We start from the raw sequence: 20,483 nt of genomic DNA, 5'->3' as shown, positions 1-20,483 counted from the left end.
CCGAAAAGCGTGCAAAATCAAAAAGTTTAATCAAATGCCAATGCATCAGCGGTGTTCGTGTGTATATTAACAAGCGGTGAACATGTGAAAAATTGTCAAGAAATCAAAGGTGCTTGGTTGCCCAACGCAAAAATTGTGACGAAAAGCACCAAAGTACTCTCGCACACACACACACACATGTGCTTATACGCATACTCTTGCATGGCAAGAGGGAGCTTGGAGAGCTAGAACCGAACCTAGAGTTGTCAACGCTGTGCGAAGAATTTCGTCATTGAGAAGAAGAGTGTTTGAGCATGTGTGTGTCTGTGTTTTGTGCGTGCCTTGTTACAGTGTGTGTGTGCGTGCTTGCGTGTGTGTGTTGGTAGTTTGTTCTCTTTGGTAGTAAAATACAAAAGAAAAATCATCTCGACGGAAAAATGTGAAAAAATGTACATAATTCCGTACCTCAAGTATGCAGCCAGTGCCCGCCTCCCTGCCAGTGCCCACCCCAAATCAAATTGAGATGAAACACCGCGCTACCGATTGAAAAACTATTACATAAATAGTGCAAAGTGTAAATGTTATTGAAGGCAAAAAGAAGCGACGCCGCGCACGCTGTCGTCATCGCCTGCTAAAAAAAAGAGAAATAAAGAAAGAGAAGAAGAACGGTGAGGAGGAGGAAGAGCAGCCCCCGCTAAGTACCGCTAGCCAGCCAGGCAGCGAGCGGCCGAACGAAAACGCGTTACTTATTTTTGCGAAAAATACCAATTGTTTGTGCTTCCAGTATATGCATACGTACATAAATATATGTATAAGTGATGTTTGATGAACAAATCCATTACATATAGGATATCGACGAATTATTGACCATATAATGTGGAAAATAAACTAATAATATTTGCCATGCTTGCGTGGAGTGTGGAGTGGGAGTGTGGTGGAGGGGAGTGGAAGGAAGTGAAAAGGAGCGGTGGAATAGTGCGGGTGGGTGCGCCTGTGTGAGTGACCTCGCGTACATGTGTCGCGTGCCTGCGATGGTGTTGGTGTGTGTGTGCGGTGGCAAGGAGTGTCATGCGTATATTTTGCTGCCCCCCTGTTTCTTCTACTTCCCCCCTGCTGACCCACTGGCAAAGCCTATCGACAACCACAGAGCAGCAGCAGCGGCGGCAGAGGCAGTGCTCCTTTTGCTCCAGCGAGTTTTATCTTGTTTTCCCCATTTTAATCATATGCGGGCGCAGAGGAGAGACAACGACAATCACGTCATCCAGCCTGCGCCATGACACACCAACATCAACATCAATACAGTGAATAATGACAGCTAAAGAACGGCTTTGAACAGGTTTTGCCTCCTATAAGCAGTGAGAAATTATGTTTTCTATACGATTTGTATGGAAAATTACATTGCATACCTCTAGGTCTCGGCAAATAATTTGAAATCATGATTATCGTGATTCACGAAAGCCTGGTTTTACTGTACTCAACATCAATGAGAAAACACACACACGTGTGCACTATAAAGTCATTTGAATGAACTTTTATTGGCCCAGTGCCGCAGCGGCAGGGAGCCTGAGGGAAATGAGAGTGGGATGGGATTGGGATGTCCCCCGCCCGCTCTGGGGATGCGTGAATTTGATTGCTATTTCGAACGCCATACGAGCTCAACTAAGCCTTTTAATTAAACCAATTAAATATGTTTAATTCATTTAAATTCTCACTTGTTAATATTTGTTCAGTCCCCACATTTGACCGACCGCCCCCTCCTTCCGACGTTCTGTCCGTCAGGCCAGGCCGAGCATCGTCGGCACACTCTTTGTGTGTGTGTTAGTGGTTTGCGTGTGTGAGAAAGAGAGCAAATAAACTGAGTCATGGCTGACGATGACGTTATGCTGCTTAGCTGCGGTTAGAAGCAATTTGTCTCCAAAGTGTTTATGCTCAAAGTTTGCCAATAAAGAACGGCGAAAGAAAATAAACTTTCCTAGAAATGTGCCCAACACATATACACAAACACACAATTCCATTCGATTGACCTCGAAGCAGCTGGAAAGCAAATCGATAGTATTGTTCGATCGATAACATGTCACGCCGCCTGCTCTGGGGCCGCTACCTCTGCGCTCTCTCCCTCTCTCTCTTCTTTGCATTACGGCAAACAGCTGATTGCGCTGCCGCACATTTTTATATTTTTCTCGCAAAATTTGTAAAAATAAATATAGTTGACGACGACTTTGTGTGTATTCGGGCTGTTCGCCTTTTGTTCCGCTAGCGGTACTAAATTAGACAAGTTCCCTGCTCAAAAGGAAAACATGTACAAACCGAACAGAACCGCTTGAAACTGCTTGCAGATCGAAGCAGTGGTCAGTTTTTGGACTGCGTCGGGGACTGGTCGTGGAAATAGTTAGTATTTGATTAAAGTACTGCATTGAGGCTTGCTTTATCTTATTGTGATATGATTCTCCTGACACATGACGGAAACACTGGCCTGCTGCTGTTGCCCTGCACGTCGTGTCGGGGCAAACAAAGAGCGGTTCAGCTGAGGGGCTCTATCTTCCTCTGATTGTTTGTCCACCCGCTCTGCTGTAGTTTTCAGACGCAATACGAAACTCGAGGCTAGATAACTAAGATCCAAGCTAGGCGGCCGCCTGCCGTTATCAGTATCCGCAGACATCATGCGGCGGAACAGCAAAATCCAACTGGGAATGTTTTTACAATGATCTATCCATCGAATTGCTTGCTGGAATTTTCTACTGATAAAGTAAATCGAGGGGATGGGAGCAATGTCCAAATGGTAGGGCTTTTCTCATGAATATATTTCGTCTCAAATGGATCGACCATTTCTCACTGCCAAATCCCTGAAATAAATGCCGTGAATATTCGAATAAAAGAGTGTCACACTGCAGAGGGAATTCAACTTGAAACTATTCCAAACAATCGCCCCCTTCGTTGTTGTGTACTGGTATTTGTGTACACGATTTTTGGATCACCTTTGTTATGCAGGAGTACAGCAGGGAATTACTGTTATTTGAGTAGGTTTCGCCATTTTGTGTAACAATCCCTAATCGGGCCTGGTCAAGATAACGGGCCGCCCCAACTATTAAGATAAGGCTCTCAAGTACAATCCACTTACTCACTCGAACTCACACACACACACACACACAGAGAGAGAAATCGCTGTCGCAGCGCCCGTGTTTGGTCAGAAGCAGCAGCGCTAGGAGGAGGCTACTCTCTCACGCCTGGTCATGTGCGGCATTCATTCCGTTGCTCCAATCCGTTGCGTTCGCTCGCTCGTTTCGTGCCGTTCCGTTCCGTTCGTTCGCTCGTTCGTTCGTTCGTTCATCTCTGTTCCCCGTGTGTCCGCTTTTGCCGCTCTGGCCATAGTTTGGTCCGTTTTTGTAGTGTAACTGTTTTGAATAGTATGTTTTGACGGTTTTTAATTAAATACTACTCGACCATAAAAAATAGTCCTTAAAAACATACACAAATTTTCTAAAAGAGATTCAAGATAAATACAATAAGAAACTTTTTAAGAATAAATTAAAATCGGAAAAAAAGAAAACAGAAATTGTTTCTAAATCCCAAAAAAGAGTACTTAAAGAAAAAAAAAAATGGACAGTATTCCTACATAAAAAAAACCCCCCACTATAAATACAGCAAAAAAAACCCAGACATTTTCTCTAAATACCAACGATTGCTTTTAAATACAAAAAAAAGTGTTTCTAAAAAAAAGCCAAATATTGTTGCGCTCCTTGTGTGAAAATCATAATTATTTGCTCTTTGTGTGCGTTGCGGCTCTCTCTCCCTCTCTCTCTCTCCTGAATTCTCTCCCACTCTGGCTGTTACGTTTTTGTGTCTAGCCAGAAAATAGTATTTTCGTCGTCAACGTGCCATAATTTGGTTTTTCGGTTTTTGGCTGCAAAAAAAAAAAAACAAAAAAAAAATTCTTGGACTTGAGACAGATTCGTTCGGGTATACCTCGCACTCGTACTCGTACGGACATATGTATGTATGTATGCTGAGGTGTGTGTATGTGTGTCGTGTGCGTGTCGGGGTGTGAGCTTTTTGTGGCCTGTGCGTGGAAACGGTTAATAAAGCTGAGAAGAAAAGTTAACATCAAATTAGCAAGCTGCAGCGCCTCCTCCACCTGCCGCCGCCGCCGCCGCCACCACCCAAGTGTATGGCCAGCACGTGTGCAGCACGACGTTGACGAAAGACAAGCTAAATGCGGGCCTGGGGTGGCGGGGGAGAAGCAAAGAAAATAAATAAATTGAAAAAACATACACACAAAAACGCAAATATTATAAAATTATATTTAGTTGAATGTTAAATGTTGTTCGTTCGGCTTTCGGTTTTTGGCTTTTCTGATACCCCGTTACTCATAGAGAACAAAAAATGGTATTATGTGGATAAGAAAAAGGATTTACATAGTGGATTATCCTAGAGATAGGGCCACCAAAAGTACCATAATTCTCCCGAGTTCGAGGCAGATGAACATCGTTCTTAATTTTCGACAGATCCTGTCTCAAACCTGCAGAATGATTATCAAAAACTATAACATACGAAGATATTATACCAGGAGTAAATTCCATTTAAGTTTTCGTTCGACGTTCGTTCTCGGCTTCTGAGTCGGTGCCCAGAATCGAACACCAAAATACACAAATCAGTCCCAAGAAATCCACAGATCTACCAACAAGTATACCTCATACATCAATTTCTTATCCTGGCTAATCAAATAATTCCCTCTAGAGTAGCGGGGGTATCCCATAGTCGAGCGGTTTCGTTATTTGTTCGCCTTTCAGTTCTCCTCTTTCTCTTCTTCTTTGGCTGCGCCTGTCGTTGGCCGACTTGGCTGTCGTCGCATCCTTGAGTTGCGTTTATATCTGATTGCGCTGCCCCACGCAGCCCCCCCTCTGGGCGATTTGCTTGGGCGCTTTCATTTCTCTTTTACTTTCTTTATTTTTGTGAAAATTTATGTATTTTGAAAAAGTTTTCCCTTCTCTTTCGCTCACTAATTTTTGCGTGTTCTGTTCTTTTATTTTTTTTATTTTTGCAAAAAGCATAAAATTAAAACCGAACGAAACACACACAACAGAGAACAGAGAAAGTAGAGGCACAAGAAGAATTCGAATAATACGAATTTTCCTTTATTTTGCGAAAATACATAGGCTAAAAGAAATTAAAAACAAATAAAATATAGAAGAGCTGGAAGGAATAGCTGGTTAAATAATAAATAGGAAATAAATTTCGAATTGAAAAACAAAACACAAAAAGGAGACGAAAAAACCAACAAACAACAACAACAACAACGGCAACATCAATCGCATCAACTAAATATCAAATTAAAAATAATCGTATAAATATAAATATTAATATAAAGATCTAATTTATAAATAAATATTTATCATAATGATTTAGTAAGTTAAGATTAAAGTACAAAAACAACAACACCAACCACTACAAATGAATTAATTAATTTAAAAAAAGAAAAAAGTAATTTCACAAAAATTATAATCAATGCAAATGACAAAGAAATAACGAATAAAAAAAATCCACAACAACAACACCCACACCAACAACAACAACAGTAGCAGCAGCAGCAGCAGCGGCGGCAATTACAACAACAACTTCAACAAACACCAAGAAAATTCAACAACAAACAACAACCACAACGGATCAATACCAAAGATGGAGGCAAAATTCTTGGCTAGCGCTCTTTCATTCCTCTCGATATTTTTAGCGATTTATGCTCAATCACTTGGTAAGTACAGCAACAACAAAAACAATGGAACAAAAAAAACTCAATTACCTTCCCCCCTTTTTAACCTATAAGTTGTCCCCCTCAAGACCCCTAGCGTTAGAAAAAACCCTTAAAAGAAAAACATAGAAAATGCAGCTGTGATACCCCCCAGAAATTGCAAAACACAACACCCAAGAGAACCCAAACAAAATACACAAGAGGAAAAAAGGAAACCAAAAAGAGAAATAAATAATAGCAGATTGTATGCGGTTATACCATACACACACACACACACACACACACATATAAGACCCCCCAAACAGACCCTGCCCTAACCCCCTATACGCCCCCTAATTGAGGGAGAGGTTGCCCCCTGCCCTGACAAGCACACTCTTCTTTTTTCCCTCCCAAGTCTCTCTTTTTTTTCTTCCACCTAACCTAACACTCTATACCAATAATAGCAGAAAACGTACAATTATAGATGGGCAGGCGATAGTGGCGTGACACGAATCGATTTGTCATCGAAGGAATTTCTATAAATTATTGGTTTTTTCTTTATATTCTTAAGCTACTTTCAAAAAACTACAAGAAATTATATATATTTTGGGAGTTTCGGGTGGTACATCTCTAACACATCTCTAGAGGAGAAGCATTCCAGTGAAATATTGATTCATGGAGGTCCTATTTTATCTGTTGGCAATATAATTTTCGGAGGGGCCTCCTTCGTTGCTTCGTTGCCGCAGGGCCTTCGGACCACCAAATCCGGCCCTGATGTCCACGATTTGTTGATGAGCCCAAAAAGTCATTGAACCGTATGGATTAAGTGGTGTAGCGCCTCTCTCGCTTGCCGTGGTGTCAATTAAATGAAGATAATTGCGCTTAAAATAAGTTAACAAATCGATATTCTCGTGGGAAAGGAAAGTACATGTCTGGAAATCGATTGTCAAGAAGAAAGTACAGCACTGTATCGATTCAAATCTTGAAGAAATTTCCCTGCACGGACACACCTCTAGAAGAGAACTAGAGGTACACATAGTGGGAGCCATACTCGTACATTTTCCTTCAGCTTGGCTTTATGCTTTTTCTCTTTTCATATTGTAAGCTCTCCCTCTCCTCTTGTGCCTTCTTCGACTGTTGTCCGAGGTCTCTGCCACCAATCTCTACACTGTTTTTGGCCCTTGGTCAAGCGGACGGTTGGTTAGTGCTTCTTCGATATATTTTCCGTTGTTGCCTTTTATAGTTGATATTGTCGGACTTGAATCCCATTCCCAACTATTCCTCGACATTGTTTGGGTTTTTTTTTTCTTTTCGTTTCCTTCTTTCTTTCTATCGCTCGCCCTTGTTCATTTGATTTTCAATTTTCCACACAATTGCCAAAGGAAAATGAAAGAATAAAGAGGAGCAGCAGAGGAGAGACTAGTCTGGGCAGAAGAAGAACCTGTATCAAGTTCATTCTGTTTCAAAATTTTTGTTTAGCTTTAAGGCAATTTTACATGCGGTCCAATAATGGCTTTTAGCCCCTGCCGATTTGTTTATATTAACTTATCTATACCGAACCGATCGGAACCGAAACGAAACGAAACGATTTACCCCGCCGATACCGCCTAGTATCGGCGTACCCGATACGAACCGGCTCGCCGGACGGGACTGCATTTTGTTTACATTCATTTTTGGAACGGGTCTCCCTCCCCGCAGTGGCTCTCGCTCGAGGTCTATTCTATAATGCCACTGGGGCTCTATTCCATCCATCTATTTATTATTCTATGCATACTATCCATTTACCTTAGCCATGCTATTTTATTCCATCTACATATATCCATCTATACGTACTGTCCGACTGTCTGTCTTTCTGACCAAAAAACCTACGTATGTTCATGAATTTTGATTTTTTTTTTTTGTGTACATGCCCCGTATGCAGCTATTTTCACATTCAAGGTGTATTAATTGAGTTTTCTTTTTTGTTTTCTTTCTTTCTTTCATATTCATTTCATGCTTTTATTCACTTTTGATTGGGGGTATTCGAGATACACACATGCATACGCCTATGCGGAGACAGACAGGTTCTTCCATATAAGAAACGGAAGGCATAAATAATTATATAAGCTTTTATGCACATGTTTCTTTATTTGCTTTAGTCCGATGGAGATTCATTGAATCAATCAATCATTCATGAATGTATTTTTCGATTAATTATGAAATGCAGCAGATCGTTGGGATTAATGGGATCAATAGTTTCAAGATTAAACTGATAAGACTTTCACTTTTCACTAATTTACAATTTATCGGAGATTGAAATTATTCATAATTTGTAAATTTGTCACCAAATAAAAAGAAAATATGAGTAAGTATTTGTTATCATAATCACGAAACTAATATTTTTGAATAAGAATAGATATTTTACTAAAAGCCTCTTTGCCCTTCGTCTTGAATCTCAACTTTATTTATGACTAAAAATTGTATTGTGTGCAAAAAAAAAAACATTCTCTTCAATGATTTCTAAAATTATTTGCGTAAATATACAATACACAATGGTTTTGAAATAAAAGAGCTATACCGTGGAATACATTAAAGAAATCATAGACCAGAAAGAACGCTCTGCCCCCAAGGGAAGATCGAGGAAGGAAGGACGGAAGGAAGGCAGAAAACGAACGAGTGTAGGAGGAGGTACATTCATATGTTTGCACTATATGAATCACTCTTGAAATGTTTGGGTTCGTTCTGGTGGTGGCAACAGCCAATATAAAGTACAGGCAAAAGCTACTTCAAAGCCAATTTTTCTAAAAGAACGGCGAGAAAACCACGTGTTGTCCAGGTGCTTATGTTGCCGTACTGCTCCGAAATGGTGCGAAGAGTCCAAAAATAATGTAGCTTCCCATACCAATCGCCTTCTGGTTCGGTACGGCCTGGACTTCTGGCCTTCTCCCTGCTCCATCCCCCTAGGTCTTGTCACATGTATTGCTTGAGTGTTTGGTGCTCACCCCAGCAGACTGGCAAGTGTTTTTACACACGGTACTCAAAGCGTATACGGGGGGATATTAAAGTCGTGTAGTAACAGGCAGGGAGTGTCGTTTTCTAACCCATAAAGTATAGAATTACTTAATCAAACTAGGAATCCAGACACGTAGCATCATATACAAGTATTATATCTACTTGATGGCAGAATCTGGTGGCAATCGGATCATTATAAAAAGCTAGAAGAAGCACAAAATGCACCCTGTCCCTTGGCTTTAGAGCATATGTTACCGGGTATCATAGGGTCGCTACCTGTTTGCCGCGACTTCAAACGCCAGGAATCGTTCGGTTCTTTGTTGTTGTTGCTTTTGTGTGTGTACATTCGGCTAACCAGTTTCATTTTGGCATGTTTATTTAATGACATTTTCATTACATTAATAAATGTCAAATATTTAAATTTTGGCTCACCCAAAAGAGAGCCCACAAAGAGAACAAGCAGACAGGACGCGAGCGGAGACAGCGCAAACAAAAGGCAAAGTAAAGTAAAGTCCACAGTGGGACAAAGGTAGTTGGTAAAAAATACTCTAGCCTTGGGGCAGGGAAAACAGGGAAAAACTCTCTGTAGGGCTAGCTCATGTTACCATATCACGAAATCACGATAATCGTATAGTGCCATCCAAGGGTTTCATTTTCCAAAAAAAGCTCGCACAATTCTCTGTGGGATGTGTGGGAGCTATTCCGCCCATCTCTATCTATGCTTTGATGCGGACATCTTCTAAAACTTTAATAGCCACACAAGAGGTGTTAAGTTTTTGTCTATCTATCTGATGTTAATTAACAAAAACCTATGCTAAATATGGATTAAAATATAAAGAATAGAATACCGGGTGCGTGGGTGAGGTGCCGGGATTCACTACCAGTGGGATGCATTCAATCAAAAGATAGAAGATAGAGAAGAAGACTTCTGGTTTGGGAACCGTCAGATAGTGAAGGTGAATCTGAAACCATTAAAGAGATGATACATCACAAGATTAGAATAGTAAAAAGAATGCCCCCTATTTGTTTAATATTAAAAGCAATAATTTCAATGTTTTTTTTTTAATCAGGTTTTAATTTTAAGAGATATCAAGGGGATGGGTCATAGGCAATATATATTATAAGCCCCTGTTCCATTAAAATGTATGGGAACTACTATTTATACTGTCTCTGGTATGTTAGAAGAATACGAAGAGTAAAATCTTATACCACAAGAGCTTCTTCCTCTTTTTACAAAGAATTGTAGAATCCTTGATCTCATTCCTGCATTACACAGTGGAAAAAACCTTCCATAAATTCTGCACTTGAGGAGAAATAACAATTTCCATTCTGTTCAACTGTTCCATATCTTGTGACGGACATTTACTGGCGCTGCAATAAATCACAACCACTAAACCCCCGCCAAGCACCTTCTCCAAGTGTATCTGAATCTCAAGAGGATTACGTTTTAACTCCTTGAACTGCTGGATGCAAAACCATAATTCAAAGTTGTTTTTGTTTGGAGAGATCAGAGATTTTTCAATGGCTTGTTGTTGTTGCTATTGCATTTGGCAACAAAAATACATTACGACTATGCGAAAGATTGTCTTTGGGAATATCTATCTGCATTTTGCATTGAATCTGAGAGATGATTTGTGCCGGGGAGAGATGTGTGGTGGAGGGGTGGAGCCGCTTTCTTGTTTTGCGGTGTCTTTTCTGTGCCGCCTCTCTCTCTGTCTCTCTTTTGCGAGAAAACATTATTTTTATTAAGACAATAAACATGAAATGTAATTTCCCTTTCAATGTCGACGTTGCATGGCGTTGGCGCTTGAGTTCTCTGTTTTGGGGGGTGTGGGGTGTGTTGGGGCAACGTTCAGGTTGGATTGTATTCCTGAGAGGGGGGAACGGAGGATGGACAGAGAGAGAGGCGTCGTCATATTGAATGAAAGAAAGGCTGCTGCCGCTGCCGCTGCCGCTGCTGCCAGTTTTCATTTTTCTATAGTGTGGGCGGAGCGGGGAGGGGCCGCGGCATTGGCTTCTTCCCCTTCGTCCTCTCCCGTCCTGATTGCACATTGTCTGGGGCCATTGCGATTGCAGCAGCACCAGCAGCAGAAGCAGCAGCAGCAGCACAACTCTCTTGTCTTTTTTGTCTCTCTCTCTCTCTCGCTCTCGCCCTCGCCCTTTTAATGCCTGCGGCACATTTTGTACTGTTGTCCTCCTCTCCTCTCCTCCACTTCTCTTCTCTGGTTATTCTTGTTCTTCTTCAATATAGAGGTTGCCTTGTGTTTCCGGTACGTACCAGATAATGGTTGTTTTTAAACAGGGCCAAACACCTGGGGTCAAAATGTTAGCATTCATGTAGTTCCAAACATTTATGTATATATTTATGTTTTAGTTTTATGCATATTACAAAATTTAACAGTAATATAGGGCTAAAAAATGGGCTAGCGGCCTTTCTTTTTTTAAAAATATATAATAATATTATAGTATATTTATAACTCTGATAATTATGGATTTTAATCATTCCCTATCGGTCCAGTAATATTAAATAATTGATCCTAGGCTGAAAGTTTCTTCATAAAAGATGAATTTCACTGCGTCAACAAATTGTGAATTTTAGGGATTAAACACGTTTCAGGCCAAGATTTATATTCATTCAAAATCATTATGGTTTATTAGGAATTTTAATTTTAATATTCCAATCTTTCGTTTTGATTTATGGATACATTTTGTGTGTGTGTGTGTGTGATTGGACATAAATCTGTACACAATTCGTTAAGCAAAACTGGTTTTGCCATTCATTAAGTTCGAATTGCAAATGCCCATTTCAAAAATGCACTAAAATGTGACCTAGAGACTGTTTTAATCACCAAACGGCACTAAAGTCTATGGTAGACTCATAAAATAGCCATTAAACACAACAGTGTTAAACATTAAACATGTGCAGTGTAGATTAAAGGCAATTATTTGCGGCTATATTTGGTCTGGGTCAAGTTTTGAGTTTAGACAATTTGTGTCTGTAATTTTTGTATTTGTATATATTATAGAGCTTTGTAAGTCCTATTCTATTGCCCGCCACTGTAAGAAGTCTGTGCATATGCGTTTGTGCGCCTTTTACTGCCGTTGCATTTCCATTCCCGTGCCCATTCCCATTCCCTTCCATGCTAATTTACTGTAATCGGAATGAGTGGGAGTGGGAAAGGACCAGCAGGAAGGAGACAGCAAGAAGACAGCAAAAGCAAGAAGAATACAAAGAAAAAGATGGTACCGTACCGCATTTCAAAGCAAAAACAAAGTCGTATTTTAACGCTTTTATCTACTAGAATTTATCCCCCCGCATCCCCGCATCTCAGCATCCCTTCTCCACCTCTGGCTGTGCTCTAGCATTGCTCTTTTATTAGCGAGCACCTGATAAAAGCCACCATCGAGAGAGTTCACACATTCTAAAGACCTTTTCATAAAGATATGTATGTACATGTGAGTAGATCTGTACGGTTGTCTGTTTATAGGTTCTTTTGAATATTTGCTCTGCCTTTGTTATACTGCAAGAGCATTAAATTTAAAAATAAATATAAATAAATGTGCTGGTGTTGTTTTTTTTTAAAGAACAATACAAATATACACACTCGTACACACATATATAGACATATGTGTGTATGTATGTATTTTTCATTGCTCTTATTGTCACACTCTCTCGCACTCTTTTCTTGGCGGACAAACAAGAGAGCGCTTCATTGCGGACACTCTCTTGTCCTATCGGCACTTGTCTTGGGCTTCATCTCTCACTGTCTCTCTCTCTCCCTCCCTCTCTGTCTGTGTGTGTCACCTACGAGTGTGAAATGTCAGGTTTTCTCTTTTTGTTTGTACCCTTAGCAGGGGGTATTACTATTTTGGAACATCCAAAATGAGGTATCCAAGGTATAGCCAGGGGATATATCTGTCTACTGATCTTTAGCGTTGCTTTATTTTTTTTAATATGTATTTTTTATTGCGTTTTGCACTTGGACAGATCTGCCTGTGGCCCACTGTGCAGTCAATGGCATTTATAAGTATCTGTATATATTTGTATTTTTTTTTATGTCTGACTGTCTGCCAGAAAAAAGCACTCCCACAGTTTTTGTTGTCTGTTTGGCTTTTCATCGACAGCAAACGGCAGCAACAAAAAGCCATGCCAAAAAAAGTCGCCAACGTCACCAAGAAAATGCCAGCCTGTGTGCTTGTCCCTCCCCCCTACCCCCATCTCCACAGCCCCACTGCGCACCTCTGTCCAACCCTTTGCTGGCCTGGCCCAATCAATCAGCAGACCAGACCAGACCCCATGCGGCCCGCGGCCCCTGGCCAGACCAGAGACCCCGGAATTTTCCCTCCGTTTTCCATTTCTTGGTTCGTTTTGGCTCAAAATATTTTCATTCTGACTGACTGACTGGCTGTCTGTCTGGGAATTTTTCAATTGTGACCGCAAAGAGGACGCAAAATTGAGGAAAATTTACGGACAAAGGAAATGCAGGTGCGATACGATGAATGCGAATCTAAGGGCAGACTTGAACTCCGAAATTTGCATCCATGGAACACGAATCAATTTCACCCCCCACTGCACTGGAGGTCAGAGACCATTTTGGGTATAGGGCAGTGTTTAATTTATGAAGATCTTCCACTGATCATCTCTAATGTCCCTATTATCATGAAACAACTTTTTTTTTAAGTTTTCATTCGATATTTATAATATTCTTATAGTTTTTTTTTATTTAATTATTCTTTTAAATGCCTTTCATTAAGTTTTCTTTATTTGATATATTGTAAATATCATTACTTGTTTTATTCTTATATTGCTTTCTTTGTGAGCGTTCTTTGTACCTGCCTTTGTTTTACGATTTAATATCGGAATTACTGTGCAAATAAACAGCATTATTGATAAGTCGCTGGCGAAAGAGCCAAGGGCCTGGACGGGGCCGCCTTATCGCTTTGCTTTTTGTTTGCATTCGATTCGGTTTGTTCTGTGGGCTCCGAGCAACAATTAAATAATTGCTCTTTGGTTTCAAAGTTCAAAAGTACAGATACAGTGTGCAAGCACAGTGATGACTCAATGTGGAGAACCGCTGCAAACGAAATGCGTTAATTTTCGAAAACAATTGAGCACTAATCAATTATCAATTAAATGGCGGCGAGCGGCCACATGGGTAGCATTTACTGTAAAAATGTGTATTTTTTTACAAGCACAATAAATACATAAATAAATAAATTGGCAACAGACACAGGCACGCACGAGTTTTCCTTTTTCTTTGCATCAATTTGCGTTTCGTTTCCAATTGTGCCAAAGCCAATAATAATTGACATAAATGGCGTGGACAGAGGGCGGCGAATGGGGGATCCATCCCACAGAAGGGGGGGGCAGAAATGAAAGCAAGGCACAGCCACATAAATGGAGAAATATTCAACGAAAACGCTGACACAACCCCACAAATTTATTGATCAATTCTGATGGCTTCTCTGACGTACACAGAACAATGATCGGTCAAGCAAACAGCGGCTGATAAACTGTAGACAATACAGTGGTCGCTCGAAAAGAGGGAACACACAGAGATTCTTTCATAATTCCTAGATTTCTCCTAGGTCGTTATTCCTCAATGAAATTCGCTTGTTCTTGCAAGGTCTTTAAGTTTTTATCACTCTCTGTGTTCATTCTTGAAAGCAGTCAAATCATTCAACATTTATCTGTGGCTAGCTTTTTATACTCGTTCTTGATTGGAAAAAGGTTGAACTGTTTTTCATAGTTGAACGTTAAACTCTCTTGGTCGTGCTCTCATCTACTTGAAAGCTGTTGTATTGGTTTGAGCATTGTAAATTTACGATCCGCTTAACAGCCTGATTCATTCCATTCCTTTGTACGAGCGTCATTCAAGGTAACCGCTTGAGGGGCATTTTGCCACTCACTTGAAATGCAACAGCTCTGCAAGCTGTCTCGCTCACTTCCTAACACAAATCCCCAATTAGCTCTCTGGAGGACATGTCTCCTTGAGACACATAGTACGGGTAGCATGGGAGTAGCAGTTATCCTTCACTCGGAGACGCATAAACGTTGCACGCAGTGGTGGTGTGTGTCAGGCACATGACATGTATTTTGTTTTTGTATCTTTTGCGCTTTTCGCACGTGGCGAAGAATAAGTCTCGGGATTGACTCTCAATGGAAAACAACTATAGTTTATAGACTTAAATACTTAATTTTATTTAACCAACTCGAAGAATGAGAACTTCTGGATTGTAGCAACCACTGTAACCGTGCCTAGTATATACAAAAAAAAAAGAGACCTGATGTTCTATTCTGTTCCATTGATTGTGTTTCAGTGTGTTACCCGTTCCGGGTTCGTTTTTGCCTTTTCTCGTTTGTTTCGTTTCCATGGCCATTAGAAACCGACCACTAGAGAGGCTGAAATTAAATTTAGACCATGTTTATTTCGTTTAATTAGACACAACAACTGCAAGCAAATAAAATATTTATGTACCGACACAAGGCGAAAGGCAGGCAGGCACAGACAAATAGTACTACAACTATTCGTATTCCTATTCTGTTATTTCTACATGGTACTTGAAAACGTTAAACAAGTGTTTTGTTAATGTTTGTTGTTTGCTTTAAGTACTTCAAATGTGCATTGATTTGGTCCGAAATTCAACGAAAAGAACGCAGCAATTAAGACGGCTAAAAAATACTTGAATCGTTTAAGAAATCTCATAGGCTGGAGAAGCAGCCAGCTGTAGGTAGTATTACACATATGTATAACAAAATATATTGCCAAATCGTACAAACGTAAAATACAGAAATAAATAATAAATAAGAGAAAAACATAAAATAAAATAAAGAAAAAAATTAAATACGGAAATAAAAAAAAAATAATAAAATAAAATAATAAAATTTAAAAAAGTAATAAAGTTTAAAAAAGTAATAAAGTTTAAAAAAAGTAATAAAATAATAAAATAAAAAAAATAAAATAAAAAAAAATAATAAAATACAGAAATAATTTATAAAACAGAGATACAAAATAATTAAAATACAGTGACAAACACTCTGTATTTTATTTTTTGTTCGTCACTGTATTTTAATTATTTTGTATACAATAAAATATCTAGAAATAACAATAAAAAATAAATACAATACAGAAATAAAAATATATAAAATACACACATAAATGAAAAATAAATTAAATACACAAAAATAATTAAGTAAAAATGGTTAAAAAATAAAATAATTAAATTAAAAATAAAATAAAATAAAATAAAGCCTTCTATAGTGCCTCTGAGTCACACTCGTGTTTACCCAAAAATGGAAGGACCTTTGGTACTCTTCCTGCCACGCATACAAGACTCCCATGTGTGCTCTACGCAGACAATCTCACAGCAACAAACAAACAAACAAAAAAAAGATAAATGAATGGAACAGCAGAATAGAGAACAGAGAGCGGAGAGCGGAGAATGCAAAGTAAAAAATCCATTTTTCAAGTTCCTGGCTGCCTCGTATGCCAACTATTTAATCCCATGTATTATCCATCTGTCTTGTTTCCGGCCATTAAGGGTATTCCAGGCTAAGCTGCTGTCACGTTTCGATGAATCATTAACTATCGATAGTAGCTGCGGCGGCATCCCTGCCACCAATTTATTTGCTGTAAAAGTTTACGGTAACTGTTGTTGTTGCTATTGCCTGCTTGTTTCTTCCTTCCGCTGCTTTCCGTTCTGCTGCCACACATCTTCTTCCTGTACACCGGCAGCGGCAGTGGCGGTGGCGGTGGCGGCGTACATGTTTGTTTGTTTTGAGGTTAAACTGCACAACTTTGTCAGAGATATGGTAGTGCTTAGTAGTGGGGAATGGGTAGTATGGGGCATGGGGAAGCTGTCGAGTACACACACACACATGTGTGCACTACTATTATCGCACGGGTAGTTCGGGCCAGACCAGAGCGCGCCTCGTCATTTTCATATTCATTTTGGCTGGCTTTTGCTAATTTTAAAATAGACGAAATAATTTTTGTATTTTAATTTACAGCAACCCATACCCATACAGACCCCCGCCGCACACGCACGCATAGACCAGACCAGACATGGCCAAAAATACGAAACATAGGGAGCCGAATATTTTGATACCCTTTGCAGAAAAGAAAAATTATTTAATTTGGGTGTGGAAAAAAAAAAACTATATAAAATAGAAAAATAAAATATTACTAGAAATATAAAAATCGAAAAAAAAATATGAAAATTAGGAAAATATAGCAAATTACAATTAAAGAATAAAACACAAAAATAATAAGATTTAAAAATAAATTTAAAAAATGGAAGACTAAAAAAAATATATATAAAAATAAAAACTTAATTTTTAAATGAAAATAATAAAATAATATAAAAAAACATTAAAAAAAACTATAAATAAAAACATTAAATTCATTCGTTAAAAAAAAAACATTAATCAGTTAAATCGAAAAATATATACATATAATCTAGGCGAAGTATTTTTAAACAAAAAACTAGTTCCCAACGGCTCAGACATTTATGAATATATAGACTCTTTGATCAAGAATATACCTACACACAGATTTATGTGGTGTTGTATGGAGATGCAATCTCTATGCCAACAACTGTTCGAAATCGTAATACCTCCTCCGGCCAAGGGTATACATATACTCGTACAAAGGCACAGACACACGCGAGACACATGACTCGATGCCATCTCGCTGACGTCTCTCCTTCCGCTCTAGCAATCTGCTTTGCCCTGCCCTGCCCTGCCCCCCGCGGCTCCCCCACTGCCACCGCCTTTGTTGTGTTTGCTTTTCGTCGCGTAACTCGGCTGCGTATTTAAATATTTATTTATAAATCTCGGGTCTGATTATGATAAGGATGATAATGATAATCACAATAATGGTTAGTTGGCGCTTTTTAAAAATGTGACACACCGTCGTCGCCCCACCCCACAAAGCAGCTGCCCTCTCGCCCCTTATTCGTATCAACTTTGCTTTGTTCCCTGTGTGTAAAGGTATCTGTATCTGTATCTGTATCTGTATGTGTTAATGTATCTATAGCTGTGTGTGTATGTGCGCTTGGGTTGTTTGTCAAGTTTAGCGCTTCTTTGCATCTAATTGCCTTTTCGCATGCAATTTATTTAATGAACTCTCTTTGTTTTTTCCTTCTGTTGTTGTTTCGTGCGTTTGCCTTGGCGTTCACTGACCCATCGATTCCGATCGATACATTTCCATTGCGATCCGGTCTGTCGATCGTTTGTTGCCTTCCAATTGAATCAATCAGTCAGTCACTTGAGAAGTGCAGGAACAACACACATCTTGAACATTTCCCAACAAACTGTGTATTATGTAATTAGACAATTCTTTATGGGGTCTGTACTGTACGGGTTGGGTAAATAAAGGGTAAATTGGAAAATGCTATTGCGAAAATCCCACAATTATTCAATTAGTTGAAAAAAATAAATTGTTTTAAATGGTAGGAGATTTTTTGATATTTGATTGATATTATTTTTAATGAATTTATTCATTTATAAGAAATTAAATAAAAAAATGAATAAACAAAAAAAGAAACTATTTAAAGGGAGATCTGAATTTTACCAAATAGAGAGGGTTTTATAAAACGTTTTGTTTTAAATATCATAACGATTTTGCCCTGTTTTGTGCAGGAACATAATTTCCTTTACATTCTTCAAATATCAGCATGAAAAGCCATTATTTATTGATAAGATGTCATGAAATACAAGTGACATATCTATCCCAGTTTTTCAATGACTCTCAACTCTTTCCTTTGTAATTCTTCCATTAAAATGATAGCGATTAATGGTGTGAATAAATGTAGTATGATCAGCATGAAAACCAAGAAAACGAAGTAAAGAAAATTAAGGGTTATTCAGCGTATTTGTAGCCCACTTTTGAGAGTGAACAACAAATCAAGTATACGACCCCCCTCTCTGGGGGGTTTTTTTTCCCTGAAGAACAACAGTTTTGGAACGCTAAGGGGATCTACTATTAATGGAAAAAATATTGAACATGTAAAAGGAATATTTCATTGGGCAGTTTTTGTTGCGACTCTTAAAGCCCCCCATTTCCCCTCTTCATAATTGTCCATTACTAATAGGGGGCAAAACTTTCGGAGGAAACTTTCGAAATCTGATTCCCATAAAGTTTGAAAAATGTTTTGCCCGGGGCTTCCCAAAGAGTTTTCCCTGTCCATGCTGTTGCTGGGAAAGCTTAACTTAATAATACCAATACACACACAAACACACATACACAGGTACCCTCAACAATTATGGCCTGGTGTTAATTAATTTTTAATTTAATTTAATTTTTTTTTTGTTATATTCAGCCTGTTTTACAGCCCCTTGCGGCTTTTGTGTTGTGCAGTGTAATTCGCGCACTTTGGCATTCGTTTTCGCGGCTTTTTGCAAATTCTGTGTGTAAATTTTAATTTAATTGCTTTTGGCCATAACAGCAACAGCAGAGAGCAACAGCAACAGCGATTCTAAGCAAATCCAAACACAAAGTATTACAACAAAAGATACAGAGATACAGGGCGGCCATTTGTTCGACTTTGTATTGCCCTGTTTTTCACCAGAGCACAGCCCCACTAAAATGAGTTCATTAAAAACCAATAAAAACCCGATACATGATTGGTGGAAAATGAAATACTTACGACTAGGGGATACCTGCGTACATACAAAAAATGTGCATGTATCGCCATAACCTTAATGGAGCGCTGTCCAGCGACACACACACGACACGACACGACATGTCTGTTGTTTTTGCCATGCTCGGGCATTCTCTTTTGTAGCATTCGCTTGTGCGTGTCGAGCATTAATGTAAGGCATCAAGAAGGAAAGCCGGAACGTGCCCGTATCTACATCTTTTGCGAAATAGAGGAAAATTAAAACATATTTTTTGGGTAGAAATATAAAAGACTTTTCTTATGATCCTGATCAACCTTCTACTCAACCAAGCGTACAAGCGGGTCTATGCACAAAGATGTACAAATGCAATATTTGTTTCAGACATTCTTACACACTTTCGAAGAAAGACATGCACATGCATGTTCGATTGTGGGCCTGCTAATTTGTACGCACATGAAGGAACGGAACGGAACGGAACGGAACGGCGGGCACAGGCAGAGACGGAGACGGAGACAGAGACAGAGACAGAGACAGAGACAAATACCTATAACAATATGTCACAATCTATGGGGATGATGTAGAGCGCCAGAGGTCTATAGACTACAGGCAGTCCCATAAATTTGATTAAATAAAGTTTTAGTTTTTGCGCTTTTGACGGTGCTTTCTCTCTCGCCACAGTCTCTGTGTGTGTGTGGACTCTGTCTCTTGTGTTCTCTGGCGCGCCCCGCATTCATTCGTTTTGTTCGTCTTTCTATTTGGCACAAGGAATGCGACAAAAACTATGTTAGATGAACAAGCAATAAACCATAAATTTCTTGTCAGTCCTACAACAACGCCTGAAAAAGCACAGCAACAACATGCATGGCGGTTAAACGTTTAGGGTTTGCCTCTCTTGGCCGAAAGAATCTGTAAAAAGTAGAGAGGTAGAGAGAAAGAGAGGTGGAGCACAAGCGAAAAAAGGAGGAAAGGAAATTCTAAGGTGTGTTTATGCATGCCCCAGGGCTGGCCATAGCCCATGTAAATGCTGTAGTATTTGGTATTTTTTTTTTTTAGTATTTTCTTCGGTTCTTATAATTTAACTCTCGACGAACCTTTAATTAATCTGAGAAAAATTAATAAAATATAAAAATTAAAGATATTAAAAAAAAAAATTAATTTAAAAACATA

General features: G+C 39.1%; 1 protein-coding gene across 2 annotated transcripts in view; it reads left to right on the top strand.

Annotated features, from left to right (window-relative positions):
- The first annotated feature begins 5,326 nt into the window (after nucleotides 1-5,326).
- LOC6602227 overlaps nucleotides 5,327-20,483 on the top strand; it is a 29,395-nt gene continuing 14,238 nt past the window's right edge. The window contains exon 1 of one of the 2 annotated variants that reach the window (XM_026988014.1): nucleotides 5,327-5,725. In XM_026988014.1, coding sequence (XP_026843815.1) covers nucleotides 5,653-5,725 — 73 coding nt within the window. In that variant the 5' untranslated portion in view covers nucleotides 5,327-5,652. The remainder of the gene's footprint in view (nucleotides 5,726-20,483) is intronic. The other variant, XM_026988015.1, reaches the window with a different exon arrangement.

This window comes from Drosophila persimilis, unplaced genomic scaffold, assembly GCF_003286085.1.
Source record: "Drosophila persimilis strain 14011-0111.01,24,50 unplaced genomic scaffold, DperRS2 tig00000124-arrow-pilon, whole genome shotgun sequence".
NCBI lineage: Eukaryota > Metazoa > Arthropoda > Insecta > Diptera > Drosophilidae > Drosophila > Drosophila persimilis.
The sequence above is the reverse complement of the archived record's forward strand: the minus strand, read 5'-3'. Positions and strand labels throughout refer to the sequence as shown.